This window comes from Triturus cristatus, chromosome 4_2 (assembly GCF_964204655.1).
Source record: "Triturus cristatus chromosome 4_2, aTriCri1.1, whole genome shotgun sequence".
Lineage (NCBI taxonomy): Eukaryota > Metazoa > Chordata > Amphibia > Caudata > Salamandridae > Triturus > Triturus cristatus.
The window spans coordinates 481,088,224-481,105,602 of record NC_140586.1 but is presented as its reverse complement, the minus strand read 5'-3'; the positions used below and the strand labels follow the sequence as shown (position 1 = coordinate 481,105,602).

Sequence of the window (17,379 nt, the reverse complement as noted above, 5' to 3'; positions counted from 1 at the left end):
CCCCTTAGGGTGGCATAAGACATCCTGTAGCCCTTAGGGACCCTCTTAAGTACCCATATCCCAGGTACCGGGGTGCCATTTACTAGGGACTTATAGGGCGCTAAAGTCCAAGCCAACTGGGTTACAATTAGACATTAACTTGTTTAGGGAAAGAGCACTGGCACGGAGGGCTGGTTAGCAGGTGCCAGTACACTGTCAAGAGTTGAAAACCAGCGTCTAGTCGGCAAAAAGAGGGACAAAAGGTGTGTGTGTGTGTGGGGGGGGGGGGGGGGGGGGGGGACTGCAACACAATTACAGTTATCTTTAAGTAAGCTAATGGGACTTGCCACATAACAAGAGAGCCTGCAGAAATGTATGGGCTGATATGTGGCACAGGTGTGAGCCAGGTGCAATCAAGGTGGATATTTACCATTTTGTAGAAGGATAGGTGATCTAGGTCTGTATATGCTAATAAAAAATGTTTATAATGCTTTTGCTTAAAGATTTTTGCTTGGTGTACTGTGGAGAAATATCATTAGCATCACAAATGCTAAACATTTGACATATCTTACACCCAATGTACCTTAGAAAAGTGTCTGTCAATGTACTAAAACTATAATACAACTTTTATTTAGAGCGATATACTTTTTAAACCTGACTAAGACTTTTTCTTCCCTAGGTCTCTTTTTTAATTTGTGACAGTATTTGGTTTGAAATGTAAAAAGTGAAAGGAATGCATTTCTGTTCAGTTTAGTTTAGTAAAATCAAAATTGCTTATTCGGAAACAAGAAGATACAAACATATAGACTTTGGAGAAAGACTATCACATACCTGTTGGGAATAGCCACGAAACATTGGATTTACAGATTTAATCCCTTGAAACAAATGTGTGGGAACAACTGAGCCAGGTCTGAAATAAAATATTAACATTTCAATTAGCAGAGATACGGTATCTAATTTTTGTGTTAAGGTAGTTGAATGTGTGTTAGGTTTGATATAAACTGCATTCAAAAAATGATAAACAGAATATTAAAAGCAATAGTGTATTTACCTAACAGTAGACTGCTACACTCCTGACTCGCAACATGATTTTTTGAAGCAGTAATTTGGAACGTACAGACCTGACCGGAGACATATAAATTGTTGGCAGCAAATGACTCTTTAATTGGTTACATCATAGGTGTTAATTTTCCCTATTTCCCTGTTTTTAGTTAACAATATAACATGAGGGGATAAAGTCAAGCAGGTTACAAGATACCCTCTTTCTTGTGACTTTTGCCATTTACTCTTCTCTCAAGATGGGGTGGAGCTTTGGTGGGCACGAAAAAACCAAATGCTCACCTCTCTGAGCCTATCGCTAAAAGGTTGAGGGGCATTCCCACCTGGAACTCCCAAAAGAAATTGTTTTGGAGAGCCTGGGGGATGCAAGAGAAAAGCAGACAATGCATGGCCTATGAGAAAGTGAACAGACAGGATCAGAGTATGGGTGCATATTCAAATACACTTCACATGAGTAAATGAAGAGCATAGAGGGCTGGGGGAGAGAACATACACAGGAAGGTAACATGCAGATTTGCTATTGAAAGACGAGATGCTGCCACATCAATGAGGTGCAAATGGGGCACTGTTGTTCAGCAGTGCAACAAAGATGGAATAGCTACAGAGATGTTAAAGAAATCTGGATGTGAGGAGTTGGGAAACTGATGTGCTGTGAAAAAGAGGCCCAACCATTAATCTGCACCCCAGGTCTGTTATAAAACTAGACAAGCATTTGCAATGCAATAGGTCTCGCATTTGCGAGAGTTTGAGCTATTGCCATAGTAAATGACAATGCCTTTTATTTATGTTTTGGTTTTTACAATGCCAATAGTTTAAATTCTTGCAAGTGCGAGACCTATTGCATTGCAAATGCTGCTTTGTAAAAGCACCTCATGCCGCACTTTCACTTTAATGGCAGCCACGCCCCTTTTTAGACGCGGACGTCTAAAGAAAGGTGTGCGGCGGACCTTAAAGTGAAAGCACAGAGCATACACATGAAGACGCAGCATTAGTAAGCAGACACAGAACACTCATGAGGAAACAGAATGCACACTGGATGTCGCAGTCTACAGTCAGGTTGACACAGAATCAGTAAGGAGTCACAGCACACATGAGTGAACTGAACACACAGGAAGACACAGAATCAGAGAGCAATCAGAGAACACATGAGAAAGAACGCACATGGGATAACATGGACTACGCAGAGAGTGACACAAAATCAGTAAGCAGTTACAGAACACGTGGGAAAAAGAACACAATTAAATTTCATCATTATTCGGGTACAAAGGTATCCATAAAAGTCTGTTAAAACACAATGAAATACACATACAATGTGAAATAAAACATATAACTAGTTAAAACATTAAATTCATAAAAATATATATTTAACATCCAAGATATAACGGCCATAACATGACAGCCATGCACGGAGCAGAACTGTTGAAGTATAATTCAGATTTAGACCGTGTTCATCGAAAGGAGCACGGACAGCGGTTTCAAGAAAGCACCTGTGCAAAAATAGACTCCTTATTACTGAGTTGAAGGAGCATACTAGATGCTACCCTAAGGTCGGTGATGGTATTTCTCTTTTTTAAGGGGCGCAAAATGCGCTTCTTTCACCTGGATTGTGTTACTTATAAAGATGCCCCAGACCTCGCCCCCCTAGGTAGCCACTGGGAGTAAAAAGAACACACACAGGATGAAAGACTAGGCACAGAAAGACACAGATCAGCAGACAAAAACACACGAGGAAAGAGAACAGGTGGGATGAACCAATCAGTAAGCAGTCACAGAACACACATGAGGAAACTGAACATACGGTATGACACAGACTACAAAGAGGAAGACACAGAATCAGTAAGCAGTCATAGAACATATGGGAAAAAATAACACAGCATGACACAGAGTACGTGGGAAGACACAGAATCAGTGAGCTGCTACACTAATGACATAACTGGTTGATCGCTGTCAGACTGTTTGGAGTGACGTGTTCTTGCACCCTACAAAGTCCCTCGAGGATCCATTGCAGAGCTCTCAGAAACCCCTAGCTGGTCGAGTACTAAATATCTAAAATGCAAAACGGGGTGCCTGGCTGGTGAAACTGAACCACAGTAAAGCTCACTTCAACAAAAACACAAGTCCAACAGTAGGTTTACTAAACCGTGGCAGACAATGCTAACGAAATACCTGCTCTGTGCCATAAAATAATGTACAATGTAAAATCGCTTACTGTACACAAGAGAAAACAAGCTAAGGAAATCAGTCAAATATTATAAGCAGCTGCCGAGCAGAGCCCTCCCCTCCATGTGTGATTTGGCACCCGGGACATGCACAGGAGCATGGAGTGGCTGGTGCTCGCTTGGATAAGTGCTCGGTGATGTGATATAATATTCTTGGCGCTTTGCCACCTTGGAAAATACAATGCGCGGAGTTCTCATCCTGCTTTACGGAAGCATCGCCGGCGTAATGCGCATTTTTAGGTCTCACTGAGTCAGCGCGCATGCGCTGCTCGGAGAGACTTTAGTAGGTGAGTTTTCAAAGTGCTGCTGAAGGCTTGCGGTTCACGCGTGAACGCAAGCTTGTCTACAGCCAGAAGCACTTTGAAAACTCACCTACTAAAGTCTCTCCGAGCAGCGCATGCGCGCTGACTCAGCGTGACCTAAAAAACAAACGCCACTTCATCTTTTCTCTGCCATGCACTAAAAGCAGTGTGTAAAATTGCACACAACTGCAAAATCAGAGTAGGCAGTGGCAAACCCATCGTTACCCATCTGCAAATCAAATGCGTGGCACCGAATCAACCTTATGGCAGGTGCCGAAAGAGGCCATTAGCTTTAGGGTGACAATGGCAAGCTAATTCACCAACAGACTTGTGCTTTATCATAATCATAGGCAAGGTGATCCTGGGAAGATCGAGATCTGCTGGACTTGGTATATCTGCCCTTTGAGCATTCTGGGGTGGCAATTATCAGGAGCCGGCAGTGTGACTATCAGTCCAACAGATCATGTAGTGCAATAGCCATGCCCACAAGAAACAAGAAAGCCACCATGGAAGAAAAGAAAAAAAGAGCAGCATGAGTTTTTCAAGTCAGGGCCTCAAGTTTTAAACAAGGCCAAAAGAAGCTGGTGAAATGTTTCCCATAGGACAGTCAGTGATTTGTGTAAAAGATGAACGACTGTTATAATAGACAATTAATACTATTCACGCAGATGTGATGTAGAAAAAGCCAACATTAAGGGGGCAGTGAAAACAATTGAGGGCTAGGGGATTTCAAATCGCATCCTTCAGCAGGAGGAGTGGGTAGCAGATTCAGCTACCTAGGTATGAACTGTAAAATGTTAAGAACAAAAAGCAAGGGGCACTCTGGATGTCCTTCATACATTTTGAAATTGAGCCAAAAAAAGCAATGAAAATGAACTCAAAACTAGAGGTCTTGGACAACTCAAGGAGGAGCACATACCCGAGTATCCTGCAGTTTTCCCTTGGGCAGAAAAGGTCTAGCTACCTGTCCCACATATAATGCAGATAAGCACAACATACTGTATAATCAAGAGTGTGCAAAGCATATGTTGGTGTTTAAAGTCTGTAAATAAGAGCAGAGGCCTTGCAGAAGCAGGGCGATTGAGTGCAGTGCCTAGAAGCTTGCATGATGACAGTAGACAGGGAATGGTAGAGCAAAGACCAGGCAAATCAGGATGGGCCAGTGCACAGCTGGCTTTCAATAGGAAACTGCTGGGAATATGCAGGGTATTGCAGAGTACACTGGTCATTTATGAATTAATATAGGTTTTGTTTGTGGACAACTGTGGTCTTACTTGGATTCTAGGTGGAGCAGGTTAGTTGGAAATAAATCCCTACACAACGTTGCCCTCTTTCGTGACCAATTTGTTCCTGTGTAAGAGTCCTGTAAACATTAGAGATGCAAGGCAACTCCCACTGCAAAAACCCAAACCTTCCTTGCCAATATAAACTATATTATGCTACAGTTTTGTGCCATGGTTTTTGTGTTGAGAAATGAGAAATGGCAACACTAACGATGAAAAAACGATTTATTAGGTTTGTGTAGGAAGTTAGCTCAGTATATACTATACCAAAAAGTGGTATAGTGCACACAGAGACCAGGGATTCCACAAAGGTATAGCAGATGATAAAGTACATAATAATTTACTCTCAATTTAATGGTAGCTGGGCTGAGCAGTTAGGCTTATCAGAGGGTAGTGTGAATGCATTTGTTGTACATACTCATCCAGAGCAGGAACACACACTCAATGACTAACTCCGGCCAATGTTTGAAAAAAATATTACTTTAGTTAGTTTAATTTTAGGAACCAAGTAGAACTCAGTTACAGGTAAGTAAACTTTAAAGAATTGCAATACTTTTAATAACAGTTGGCAAAAGGTTTGGATAAGCATTTAAAATACTTTACATGTGCATGAAATACTTTGTAAGGTCAAATAGGTACTTAGTACTTTTCTCAGAATTAACACAGTGTAATACAGAGAGAAACCAATGCAATCCTATGTGAGGAAAGACAGGTAAGTAATTACAGGTAAGCATTCGACTTACAAGTTCAGTCTTCAAAGGGTTTGACCAACACAGGGCAAGGGTTGGACCAAGGTAGGTACTGCATCACCAGCGGCACTGGGGCAGCCGGGTGCAGAGGTCACTCGGCCCAATGTTAGCCTATGGGAGCTGGGGGTACCTTGATGAGGCACCGGTTGCAAGTAAGTACCTGCGGATTAGGGACACAGGCCCAAGGTGTTGAACGGAGCACGGGGGAGGAGGGCCACAAGGTAGCACCAAAGCTACAACACCAGCGGCACAGGAGTGGCTGGGTGCAAAATCGGCATCAGGCTCCCACTGTGTTTCACTGGGGGAATCTAGGTCGCACACAGAGGCTGCAGGCTTGGTCCAGGAGGCGTGCTGAAGGTGATCACCAGTTGGAGAGGTAAGTTGGGATGCAGGGCAAGGCCCGGGCACAATCAGCTGGGCTCCCCAAGGTCGGAGGCTGGGGGTGCAGGGGTGCTTTTTGGTGTGGGATTCTCTTTACCGGAGCTGGTTGAGGGGACCTTTCGTGTTGAGGCAGCAGGCAACTGTGTCTAGGAGAGGTCAGCCACCAATTGAGTCGTGGTCTGTGTCTGGGTCGCTAGGGAGACGTCACTGGACAGGTAAACGACTCAGACTTGGGCTGTGGGTGTCGCCTGCAGAGGGGGCTGGGGTAGTGGATCTGCCTGGATCCCGAGTCCTTAGGGTGGTTTCTTCTCCGGACAAATCCGGTGTCCATGGGAGAAAAGAGTCTTTGTTGAGGCAGCTCAGGGGTTCCTGGAGGTGCTCCAAAGAGAGTAAACGGTGAAAATGATGTTTGCACAAAAAAGGACAAAATATGCACCAAAGAGATTATAAATGCTTGAAATATTGCCTGGCCCAACATGGATTGCAACATTAGGGCTGTCTGGAGCGAATTGGAGAGCAAGGTCAGTGTACTATACAGGTGCCCTGTGGCTGAAAGGAGTAAAGCAGCCATTAGGAATCCAGGCAAAGATTGGCAAGAAGGTGAAAGACCTCATAATCGAGAAGGAATCTTCAAACAGAGGTTTTTTTTAGAAGGAAAGAGAATTCATTCACAAAAACAAATCATTCATTTGCATAAAGAAAAATACACACCTGCTTTTGTGCCAAAGCTCGGTCATCAACTTCTGATAACTTTTAGATAGTGCTGGTTTTTTATCTGTACGGGCTAGTCCACCACAGTCCAGAAAGAAATGAGTTAAAGGTGGGCTAGAACAGAAAAGAGGCGATAAACGTGAGACGGATACAAAACAAATAATACGTGTAGCTCCATTCCAAATTAGTTTCATCATATGATGCTAGACAAGTCATAAACTAAACAGACATACAAAGCATATGTAATACAGCTCCCACAGCCATACCAAAGACTTTTGTTATTGGGCTTGCTACATCTAGATGTTTATCTTGGCATGAGCACCAGGAGTGGTCAGTGCCTTTTTTGGGGTCCTGTAGGTATTTGGCAAGGAAAGTGGTCATCCTGGCAAGTGAGAGCATCTTTGCTCTCCAGTCTGCGGTGGGAACACTCCTCTCTCATACGGTTGTCCAGAGGTTTGCAAAGGTGATCCGCAACATGGGCAGCTACTTTCCACCACGGAGTGCATTCGATGATCAGTGATGGAGAATCTCCTAGGGATCCAACATGTTCAACATTCCCCAGTTATCTTTTTCCACATTGAGATCTTTACCTTGTGGTGAGGGGTCAGTTGAGGAACGCCATAGCTTAGAGGGGCCCAAATCACCATCAAAGTCACCATGCGAGTTGTCCACACTCAAGGGGTCTAGGCTCGGGGGTTCTTCTGGTATATGGGGAGGAGACCCTAATAGGGTGTCACCCTGTTGTTTCAATATCTAGAAATGAATCCACTTTCTGGGTTATCTCACGGGATAGAAAGGGTCTTTTAAGCCTGGTGAAGGCAACAAGATCCAGCCATTGTCCATCCTTGCGCTTCGGTTTAGAGGGAATGCAGCCTTCTGGCCCTTGAAGTTGTGGGACCGTTGACGGCCCAGGAGTTTCTTCCCCTGCAGAAGAGAAGTTTGGGGAACTACATGCAAAAGCAAATATTTTTTTCCTCAATGGAGGTTCCTGGTGCAGTGATTGCTCGGTGGACTGGGTAACCTCCACCCGCATTAAATTCCTCATCCCAAGGAAGGCATTCAATAGACTGTTCCTCAATGAAGGAGGTGTCTAATTGGAACATGTTGAGGAGAATTTAATGTTGGATGGCCATAAGATGTGGTGAAACCAAAGGCTCATCTTGTTGTGTGTCTAATCACTAGGACACAACAAACTCACTCATTAGCTTTGCAGGGAATATCATGCCTGGGTCGGTTTCCCAAATGTTTTGCAGTCGTTTGTATAACAGCATATATGGAGCCCAGACTGTGGAATGGAAAAGTTCCTAGCTTTCGCAATGGAAAGTTCCAATTCTATTAAGGACATGGAGGCGAGGATTAGGCATTTATTTCTTTGTTATTTTCAACCAGAAGCCATGTTAACCAATAACATTCAACACTGGACTTCATTTCCTATGAGTCCAGATAAAACCATGACAAAGCCGGCTGTGGAAGATTTTTACTTCTTTTTACCACAATACAGAGAGCAAGAGATACTTAAACCGGTTGCGTTCTCCCAGCATAAATAGTCACAAACAAAGAGCGCCTGGAATATTTAAAGGGTTCTGGGGGATGAACACTTCTTGACCATTTATCAAAAGGGCCCCACTAGGTTTTACAGTTAAAAATGACATTATATGTAAAAAATGACATATTTCAAACACAAAATGTTTAATCTTAACTATATCACCTTAAGACCCCAACCTGTTGGGATCATTTTTTCATATCAGTAACACAGTAATTACTTGTTTTAATTAAGGGAGGTGCCCCCACTTACTCAAGAGCTAGGTAATTCGGGCAATGGTCTGAAAATCACCTGGTGAGGAAACCACAACATCACATTTCACTAAGCACAATGTTTTGAGTTTAATCTCTATCATAAAAACATTTTATCTTTTAGAAAAGCCCCAAAGAACGAAAAACATGACAGATGAGAGCCTTAGGCCTCACGAGTGTGCATGGTGTGCATGCACTGAAAGGCAGGAACACATTCACTGAGCCCTGACGAAGGCCCCATACCCTAATGGGCTCTTAGAGCGGGTTGATACATGTTGGCATAAATATATGAGGTTTAATTGAATGAATATGTCCAATAAGAAACCTCAACATACATTTTATATCTATAGCCCAGGTACCCGATGAATAAAGGAAAGCTTTTGGGTATACCTTGTAGCTATTTTTAACAGTACATTTTCACCTGGATCCCTGCTTATCCAGTTTGATCTAATTTAAGAACTCCCATTCTATCTTTGGTTGATTCCGCCCTGGTGGTACCATCCTACCAGGGTGTGGATAGGCGCTGATGATGAAGCATGTAACAACAAGTGAGTTAGGCGTCTACTCTAAAATCTTTGGATATTCAAGAGTTAACAGCGGGACCCTTTTGATGAACGGTCAAGAATTGCTCATCCCCCAGAAGTGTGTGTGTGTGTGTGTGTGTGTGTGTGTGTGTGTGTGTAAGTGTGTGTGTGTGTGTGTGTGTGTGTGTGTGTGTGTGTGTGTGTGTGTGTGTGTGTGTGTAAGTGTGTGTGTGTAAGTGTGTGTAAGTGTGTGTAAGTGTGTGTAAGTGTGTGCGTGTGTGTAAGTGTGTGCGTGTGTGTAAGTGTGTGCGTGTGTGCGCGTGTGTGCGTGTGTGTGTGTGTGTGTGTGTGTGTGTGAGAAGAGTTTCACTCCTGCTTAGAAGTTTCTGATCCTGTAAGTCAGAGAGCATCCATGAGCAGCTGGAAAACTCGGTGACAATCAGCAAGACACAAGCACAACCAAGCAATGGGACACTGCAGATGATCAGGAAAATTGTTTACTTTCACAAGTACGTAGTGTCAATAGTGGGGCGGGCCATGATTCAACAATGTGGGTGAGCTAATCCTCGCCTCCGTGTCCTTGATAGAATTGAAACGTTCCATCACAAAAGCTAGGACATTTTTCATTCTATGTCAAGACATGGAGGCGAGGATTAGTTCAAATCTTATCCACCACGAGACAAGCAATGGAGGAGACTGGTTTAAAATAGAACCTCTTGAAGGTCAGATGACCAGCCCGCAGCGTTCAAAATATCCTCCAAGCGTGCTCCCAGCACAAAGGCCTTTGATGCCATTGCGCCCCACGCTTAATAAACGCTGAAAACTTTGGTACCAATGGCAGCCTCCTGCATGAGACACCGAACCCATCTTGCTGTGGTCGAGATGAGACTGCTCTGAAAGGCTTCCTTAGCGCGATCAGCAACTGCTTTTCCTCGTGGAGTCGTAATTTAAGGTGGATCCAGGAAACACATTAATGAATCCCGGGAGGGAGGAAAGACCAATGAGGGGGAATCAAGGAGCACTACAATCCAGGATACATCGGCGAGCTGACTCGTCGACTCGTGTTGAATTGGGGTGGGGGTTGTCACTAACTACGATGGAACTACAACAACCCCCCCCTAATTCAACACTAGTCGGCGTTCCTCCAGCATTCTCGGGATTCACTAATTTGTTTCCTGGATCAACCTCGAGCTCAGCGCAAAAAGTAATAGTAACCTGGTCCTGAAGATGACCTTTAACTCATTAAAGTTCGAAATACTGTTGATCTTCCAGCGCAAGCCTTGGTGCAAATCTACTGTTCAAGAAATTGTCAATCCCTTGTAAATTAATTCTTGTTATAGTTACTTGTGAGCCGGAAAGTACCTTGGATATATTCTTAAGTTTGTCTGCTCTGCGCCGTTTCTCGCTGTGTCACTTGCGCCATTCATGGTATGTCCCACGAGCACTCATGTGCACAAGTTTTTTCGGGTTATGCTCACATTTATTGTAATCAGTGCTGATACGGTTACCCTGCTTATACTTGTTCTAAATACAGATTGCTCCATGCATCTTTCACCAAACTCTTGAGTCTCTTTTCCTTTTCTTTGCAACTTAATGTGTATGTTTTATTTAACAGACTTCTAAATATTACCTGTTTTGTTATATACACAATTATCACCCAGGTCTCAACTGGAAGTTGACCCCTGTTGGTTGCCCCCCAGCCCCCAAGCAATAGCATGAAACAATCAAGGAACTCACCATGGGTGTTGGCGGCTCCTCCACTTCGGGGGCGGTTGCACTGTCCTCTGTGGAGTAGTCAGCCTCTAGTAGGATAGAATCCTCGGAAAAGCAAAGAATCCTGCCACTGTCCTCTATGGGAGAGCTTGCCTCTGGCGGAAGCTGACTGGAAGAAACGGTCGGCCGAGCGCCCCCTACCAACACCAGCCCCAGAAAAAACACGTGTGTTAAAAATACGCTTCATGGTGGATTAGGCCTTACCTAGGGAATTGTATGTGGACACAAATTTACTACACTCTTTGATGAAAGGATCACTGAAAAGCCCTACCTGAGTCACCTGCCCTGCCTCTGATGTGGCTCGCCTAACTTAAGGTCTAGTTTAATAGGCAACGACCTGCGCCTCTCCGTGGAGATAGAGCAGTTGGAGTTCCAGAGGAATATGATCATATTCTGCACCCAGCTAGAAAGGACATCAGGAGGAATCAAGGCCCTGGACGCCTTAGCGTCCTCCGCCATGTCAAATATTTTAACCAAAGGGCCTGTGATGTCCGACACCTTATATTGGCACGACCGCCAAGAGAGGACGATGCCCTACTTAGGGTCTTTGACGCACTTGGTTAAGAAGGTCGCCATGCGGGTGTCAATTTTGGCCGTGACTGCCAACTTGCCATGTAGCGAAGGCCTTGGTCATTCTGTCCCGAGGCGGGAGCTAATCTCTTGATTCAGAGGTTTAAGTAACCTACCACCCACATACATGGCCACTTTATCACATGGGACCCACTCTAAGGACCAGGGGTTTAAGAGCTATTCTGGATCCAGAAGGTCTGATTGGGTGCTCTGGGGCGGTGGGTGAGGGAAGGGGAAGAGTACCAGGAAAGGTCATGGTCTGACTCGCCATTGGATCCTGTTGGGGAATCATCCAAAAGCAGAGGGAAGCCTCCAGGGCCTGATCACTCACTAATTGGGGATAGGCTGGAGCCTCGGGTGGCAGGGGAGCGGTTTTGGCTCCCAGGAATACCTTATTTAGCCTATCAAAGGCATCCAGGTCCACCCCTTCGGAGTAGGAAAGTTTGAGCGGGTTCTTGGGGGGAGGGGGCAGAGGGAGCAATGGCATCATCTGGAGGTTTAGGGACCAAGGTCCAGAAACATCTTCCCTCGGGGCAAGGGGTTGAAGGCATCATTAAGCCATATCCATCAATCTCTACTCCAGAAGGGCCATAGCATCTGAGAATGCCCTGACAATGGAGGCGTCCACTATGTAACAGAAATCATCTGTGACTGGGAAATACTGCACCTCCTCTTTCTTCGTAGTAATCCCTAAAGTCCTCCATTATGGTAAGTAATCCAGCGCGCTAGCCAGCGGTGGGAGGAACAAGTAAGGGAGGTTGGCTACTCACCAGGTAAGAGGGGAAAAGTATAGACCATGTGGATGCCCTGCCCACAGGTAGTTAGCGCCTCTATGAGGGAAGGTAAAGCCCAGTAGTCCGTGCTAGAATGTAGAATGGCAGGTTTGGTGGGGGGGTTTGGGATGTTGTGAAAGGGGCTTCCAACACGTCAGATACAGAGCAGGATGGTTCTTCAGGCCAAGGCAGACTCAAACACCCTTAGAATAACACAGACAGGACTTTTATTGGAAAGGCCTGGGATCATCTGCCCCACACACAGGGTCAATAGCCCTGAACCTTACCCGCAGGGTGTCTCGCGTCAGGCCAGCCAGGGCCACACACGTTGGCTCACACACACATGCAATAGGTCTCGCCTTTAATCAAGTTTCAGCCATTTGCTTTGCTAATGGTATTGTACAGCAAAGCAAATGGCTTTAACTTAATTAACGGCGAAACCTATAGCATTTTTAATGCTCGTTTCTTCCTAAAGTGAAGCTGGTGTCTTCCCCTGTGCTGGGACTGGGCCAAGACGGTGGGGTGGGGACGGGAGGCACGTGACCAGGGTTTACACTCACTTTTTGGAGGGTGTAGTGTGCACCTTAAAAAAGTCACACCCATTTACCCTCGGACCCATAGGACTGACGTGGGTGTCCACAGTACATCAGTGGAGGGGTGGGGGGACATTGCCCATTCTTGTTTTCATATGTGGCTCTCTGTCATTTCTATTGGTTAGTCAAAACTTCCTCAAATGAACATACTGTGAATGTAATTGTAATTTGCTCATGCCAATTTCAACATTTTTACTTGTACTGCCATGTCTGTCGCAGATTTTGGTTTTGAAAAGCTGCACATCCTGAAAATAACATACATTGAATTACTGTAAACGTAAAAAGTCCCCTTTCAATATGGCCGCTAGGGATTCACAAGAGCAAGGGGAGGACGCTTGAAGTCCTATTTTCTTAGTACCACTGTGGGGTCTCTTTTTTTTCCATTGCACCGCCAAACCACCAGCTCTGTCTAGCACTCAGCCCTTACTCGGTAGCGCACCAAAGGATTGAGCTTGAAGTGTGCACTTTGGTATTATAAGCCACCATGTTGAAGATAAAACAATCTTGTGAGTGCCTTATGGATCGTGACGTAACGCAGGTGGTCTAGGATCTAAGTTCGTACAGAAGATAAAGGGGCAGGCTAAGAACATGTCTGCCATTGACTCCGCTGTTGAAGACGAGCACGCGCCCCTTCTTGGATTGACCAATGAAAGGTGAGGAGGGATGAGGCACGAGGTTGCAATGCTATGTATATTGCCGCAGTTCTATCAGGCTGCTTCCACATAGCACGATGTATGCTGCTACTTATTAGGGAAGGAGAGGCACACAGGCCGGGGCATGTTTTGTGTGTTTAAGGCCCATTTGTGATGTTAATGAGGTGCTTTGTGTGACGAGGCGCACTGGGGGCGGACAATGGTTTCACACGGAATGAAGAGTGGGGGGGTGGGAGTGACCCCGGTAGTGATGTGACAGTGGCAGAGTGTCAGAGGCAGGGATCGGGGAGAGGAGGGACGGAGGGTCAGGGGGAGGGTCCGTTGCTAGGACACCAAAATGCAAAATGGCATCGGGCTGTCCACAGTCCCTACGGACAAGCGCATGCTGTCTGCTATGGACAAATGGCAAGAGCAGTCATGTTTGTCCATGCAGACGCGTGCACGACAGAATCGATTTCAAAAGGTACTCGCAATAGCGAGAGCAACGCATGCGCTGCTTTCGCTAGGCGAGACCTAAAAAAACGTGGGCGGAGGCGCTCAGCATTTCATGAAACAGACGCCTCCTTTGCTCCGCGTTGCAGTGAGTGAGTCTCATGACAGATGCGGAGGTGCGCCCTCTTGCGGTTGGACGACCACTGCGCACTCCGGCCCCTCTGACAAATTGCTAGCAAAAACCGAACGCGGCCCCAAAGGAGTGACAGCTTTACCACAGTGGCGAAGCAGAGGGTGTTGCACACTGTAAAAAACATGACAGACAAATATTGCAAAATACCTGAACAGGAAACATCCACAACAAGCACTGGCATAGACAATAGGTCTCGCCTTTGGGACCTTATGAGTGTTTAGCCTTGCAACAGCTGATGTTGTTGCACCAAGGATATTGTGCTGGAAAACTAAACACTTATAAGGTCCCAAAGGCGAGACTATTGGCTATGCCAATGCTTGTTATGTTTTAGAGGGCTGCAGGAAACGCAGCTGCCCCTAGCAAAATTACAAAAAACACAGTAAGTCTTCTGGGTCATTGAATCCATGACCACGGAAGAGCTCACTATATTTTTTTAAGTGCTCATAGCCGGAGTTGTATGCTTTTCAGCTGGAGTGCAGGGACCCCTTGCGGTTTGTTCTATGGTTGCACTTTATGACCTGAACAATGTTAAAAAAAGATGCAAAGACATGTATACTTTTTTTGAATGCTTTATTAAAAGTATTTAGTTACAATCACAATTATTAAACATTGCCATGTGAATTTATTAAATATACATTTGATAATAGTTAATGGTGACTTTTTGACAAAGCCAATATGTCTGCTTTTTATGTGTTGATGTGATGAACCCTTGATAAAGTCAATAGGCCAATTGCTTTTTATATTTATATCTGTCTTACTTAAAATGACCAAACATCAAAACTGGAGCATTGTGTTCTTAGTCTGCGAGGCGCACTGCGTGATTAGTGGCTTTTCGCAAAAATACCGCAAGCGTATCTGCGTTTAACAATTTTTTATTCTTTTTAATTCACTCCAAAATTCTTTTTCTCTTTTCATTTCTCTATTCACGCAAAAGCTTAAATTAATTTAAAGTAAAGTAAAACTGTGTAAAAGCCAAGGTGTGCATTCTATAGTCTCCACTATATATATAATTACTTAAAATGACACCATTTATTGAAAAAAAACAGTAGGTCTCCCTTACTTAAACTCCCCCCTTTATATTGTTACATGACACAGTCAGTAATGCGCAGAGGGGGGGATAGGGTTCAGGGCCTGGCGGCAAACCGGAGTCTTTGCCCAAACCTACACCACACACGGTCGAAGACCCTGCATGGCGGAGGGGTGGAGTAACTGCATGGGGTTGGGTGTGGGGCCTGGTCACTGGCTAGACCCTGCACCTAAACCGATGCTGCACGCAGTCGAAGGCCATGCACGGTGGAGGTTTGGGTGACCATGGGGGTTGGGGGCATGCTCTGGTTGCATGCTAGAACTTGGCCCCAACCCCACACTGCACACATTCGTAACACATTGGCTAGGGTAGACATGGGCAAACCCAATTACTCGCCTTCTACGCCAAGTACATTCTGCTATTTTAGTGAAGATCTACAGTGGTTTTGCCTGTGTTCATTAATATTAATGTATATAAAGCTGTTTATGTTCCCTAAATAAGAAGTATGTACAGGGATCTCGCCTATTATTGTCTAGGCTTTTTTTATTCACACATTGTCTAAGAAACATAAATTTTCATAAAATAAAGGTCTTCCAAACTCCAAAAGTGGCAGTTTCTGTCACTGTAAATACTGTCCTAGTTGTTAGCTACCCTAAATGGGAACTAAATTCCTCCATTACTCCACTGCACAATTTCCCTTCTTTGGTGGCCGTCCCTGTGACGGAGCCCCTTTGATTGGCAGACACATTATTCCCTAAATTGTTGATCCTGAGAGGAGTTTTATTGACTAGAGAAAGCCTTGCGTACAGAGATTTCTGGTGGCCAGGTCCCTTCTGGGCTGTTCAACTGGCTGAAAATCTCCCCCTGTGCGTCTGACGGTGTGACACAGCTTGAGTGAACGCCTGAGCGAGCAGCCAATTAGGCTCATTTGAAAACCCAGAATTGCCTTCTTTGGAGTTCAAACCCGAATGTTAAACACTGGGCCTAAGCTCATTTGTAGTACAAAATGAGATTGACGGAGCAGCTGCAACAGGCCTGCTGGACGACTTAATTGTGGAGGCTGAAGGGCCATCATGAACTGACGCGTGGAGCTTGTCTCATCACTTCTTAACTTATTAACAGTGATCTGTAATCAATGAGAGCAGGCAGGCGGCCCTCTTCAGAGGCGAGGCAACCAGCTCCGACCACGGGTCGTGGAAATGACGCAGCAGTGCAGATAGCTGGTGCTTTTGTGAGGACCCCTTTTCATGGAAATGCATCTGGTGCCTGTTTGAGTGCTACGGTGTTGAACGGATTGCCAAAAGAGACTAGCTATCCTGATATAGCATATTGGCTTGAGAATTACTTGTTACCTGAGATTACACAAAAAAGGGCGTGTTTTGAATACAACATATAGTAGCTTTTTTTGTGGACTAAACACCCTCCAAATGCCAGTACACATACAACTCGCCTAACGCATTTTAAGAGGCTGTTGTGGCAAGATCATGATGAGAAGTCATTTTTCGAATATTAGCTTTTTTATTGCTGTAGGCAAAACGCGACCACTTTGTTTTAAGTGAACTAACAACACGCATTTGGACGCTCTTAATTAAACCACCAATAACTTCACCATTGTGACTTGTGGCATTTTTGGCAATGCTTATCTACGGATACAATAGTGCGCATATTATCAGAAAAAGGATAATTTGGGCCTTTCACGTGTGATTGAGTTCTGAATCAAAATATGGATTTGGGTGTTCAATAGAAATTGTGGACTGACTGTGTCTTTTAGGGTCTGCTTTATCAAATTTATAAAAGTGCAAAAAAAAGTACATGCTAGGTATATGTTATGAACGAGTAAAGCACACCTCTCTACATGACCAAAAAACTACATCTCTGCAGACACCAATACAACACAAGCATTGACCCGCGAAAGTTAAAGTGATCGCGATCAAAGACAGATGGCAGCTACGCACGTGCACACTCGCGTGAACGCAAGCGCTAGGCCATCAAAAGCCTGTGGCAGCACTTTGAAAACCCACACACTAAATTTCTCGCAGAGCAGCGCATGTGCTGGCTCAGCGAGACCTAAAAAGGGACTCACGCCCCCACAAAGTTACAACAATAGCACACAAGCTGTAAAAAATTTATAAAAAAGGCTGCGAAGTGCAAATACATAAAAGAAAGGGAGCCTGAGCCCCGCGCTTATTTGACACGGCCGCATCAGCAAAGAAGGAGAAAGTTCGTCGAGGGAAGACAACAGTTACAGTGGCTGGAGGTTCTGGATTGGATGCACTTATTTGTTCTAGAATTTCATGGTTTTCCCTGGACTCATGGGAAATTAAATCTAATGTTGAATGTTCTTGGTGAATATGGCTGCTGCTT

At 44.8% G+C, this 17,379-nt stretch overlaps 1 protein-coding gene across 5 annotated transcripts in view; it reads right to left on the bottom strand.

Moving 5' to 3' along the window:
* The window catches only part of USP33 (ubiquitin specific peptidase 33), a 407,644-nt gene that overhangs the window by 221,292 nt on the left and 168,973 nt on the right, over positions 1-17,379 (bottom strand). For all 5 annotated transcript variants that reach the window (XM_085602029.1, XM_085602031.1, XM_085602030.1 and 2 more), the window contains 2 exons: positions 6,684-6,797; positions 811-889 (listed from right to left, as the gene is read on the bottom strand). In XM_085602029.1, the coding sequence (XP_085458155.1) occupies positions 811-889; positions 6,684-6,797 (193 nt within the window). The remainder of the gene's footprint in view (positions 1-810; positions 890-6,683; positions 6,798-17,379) is intronic.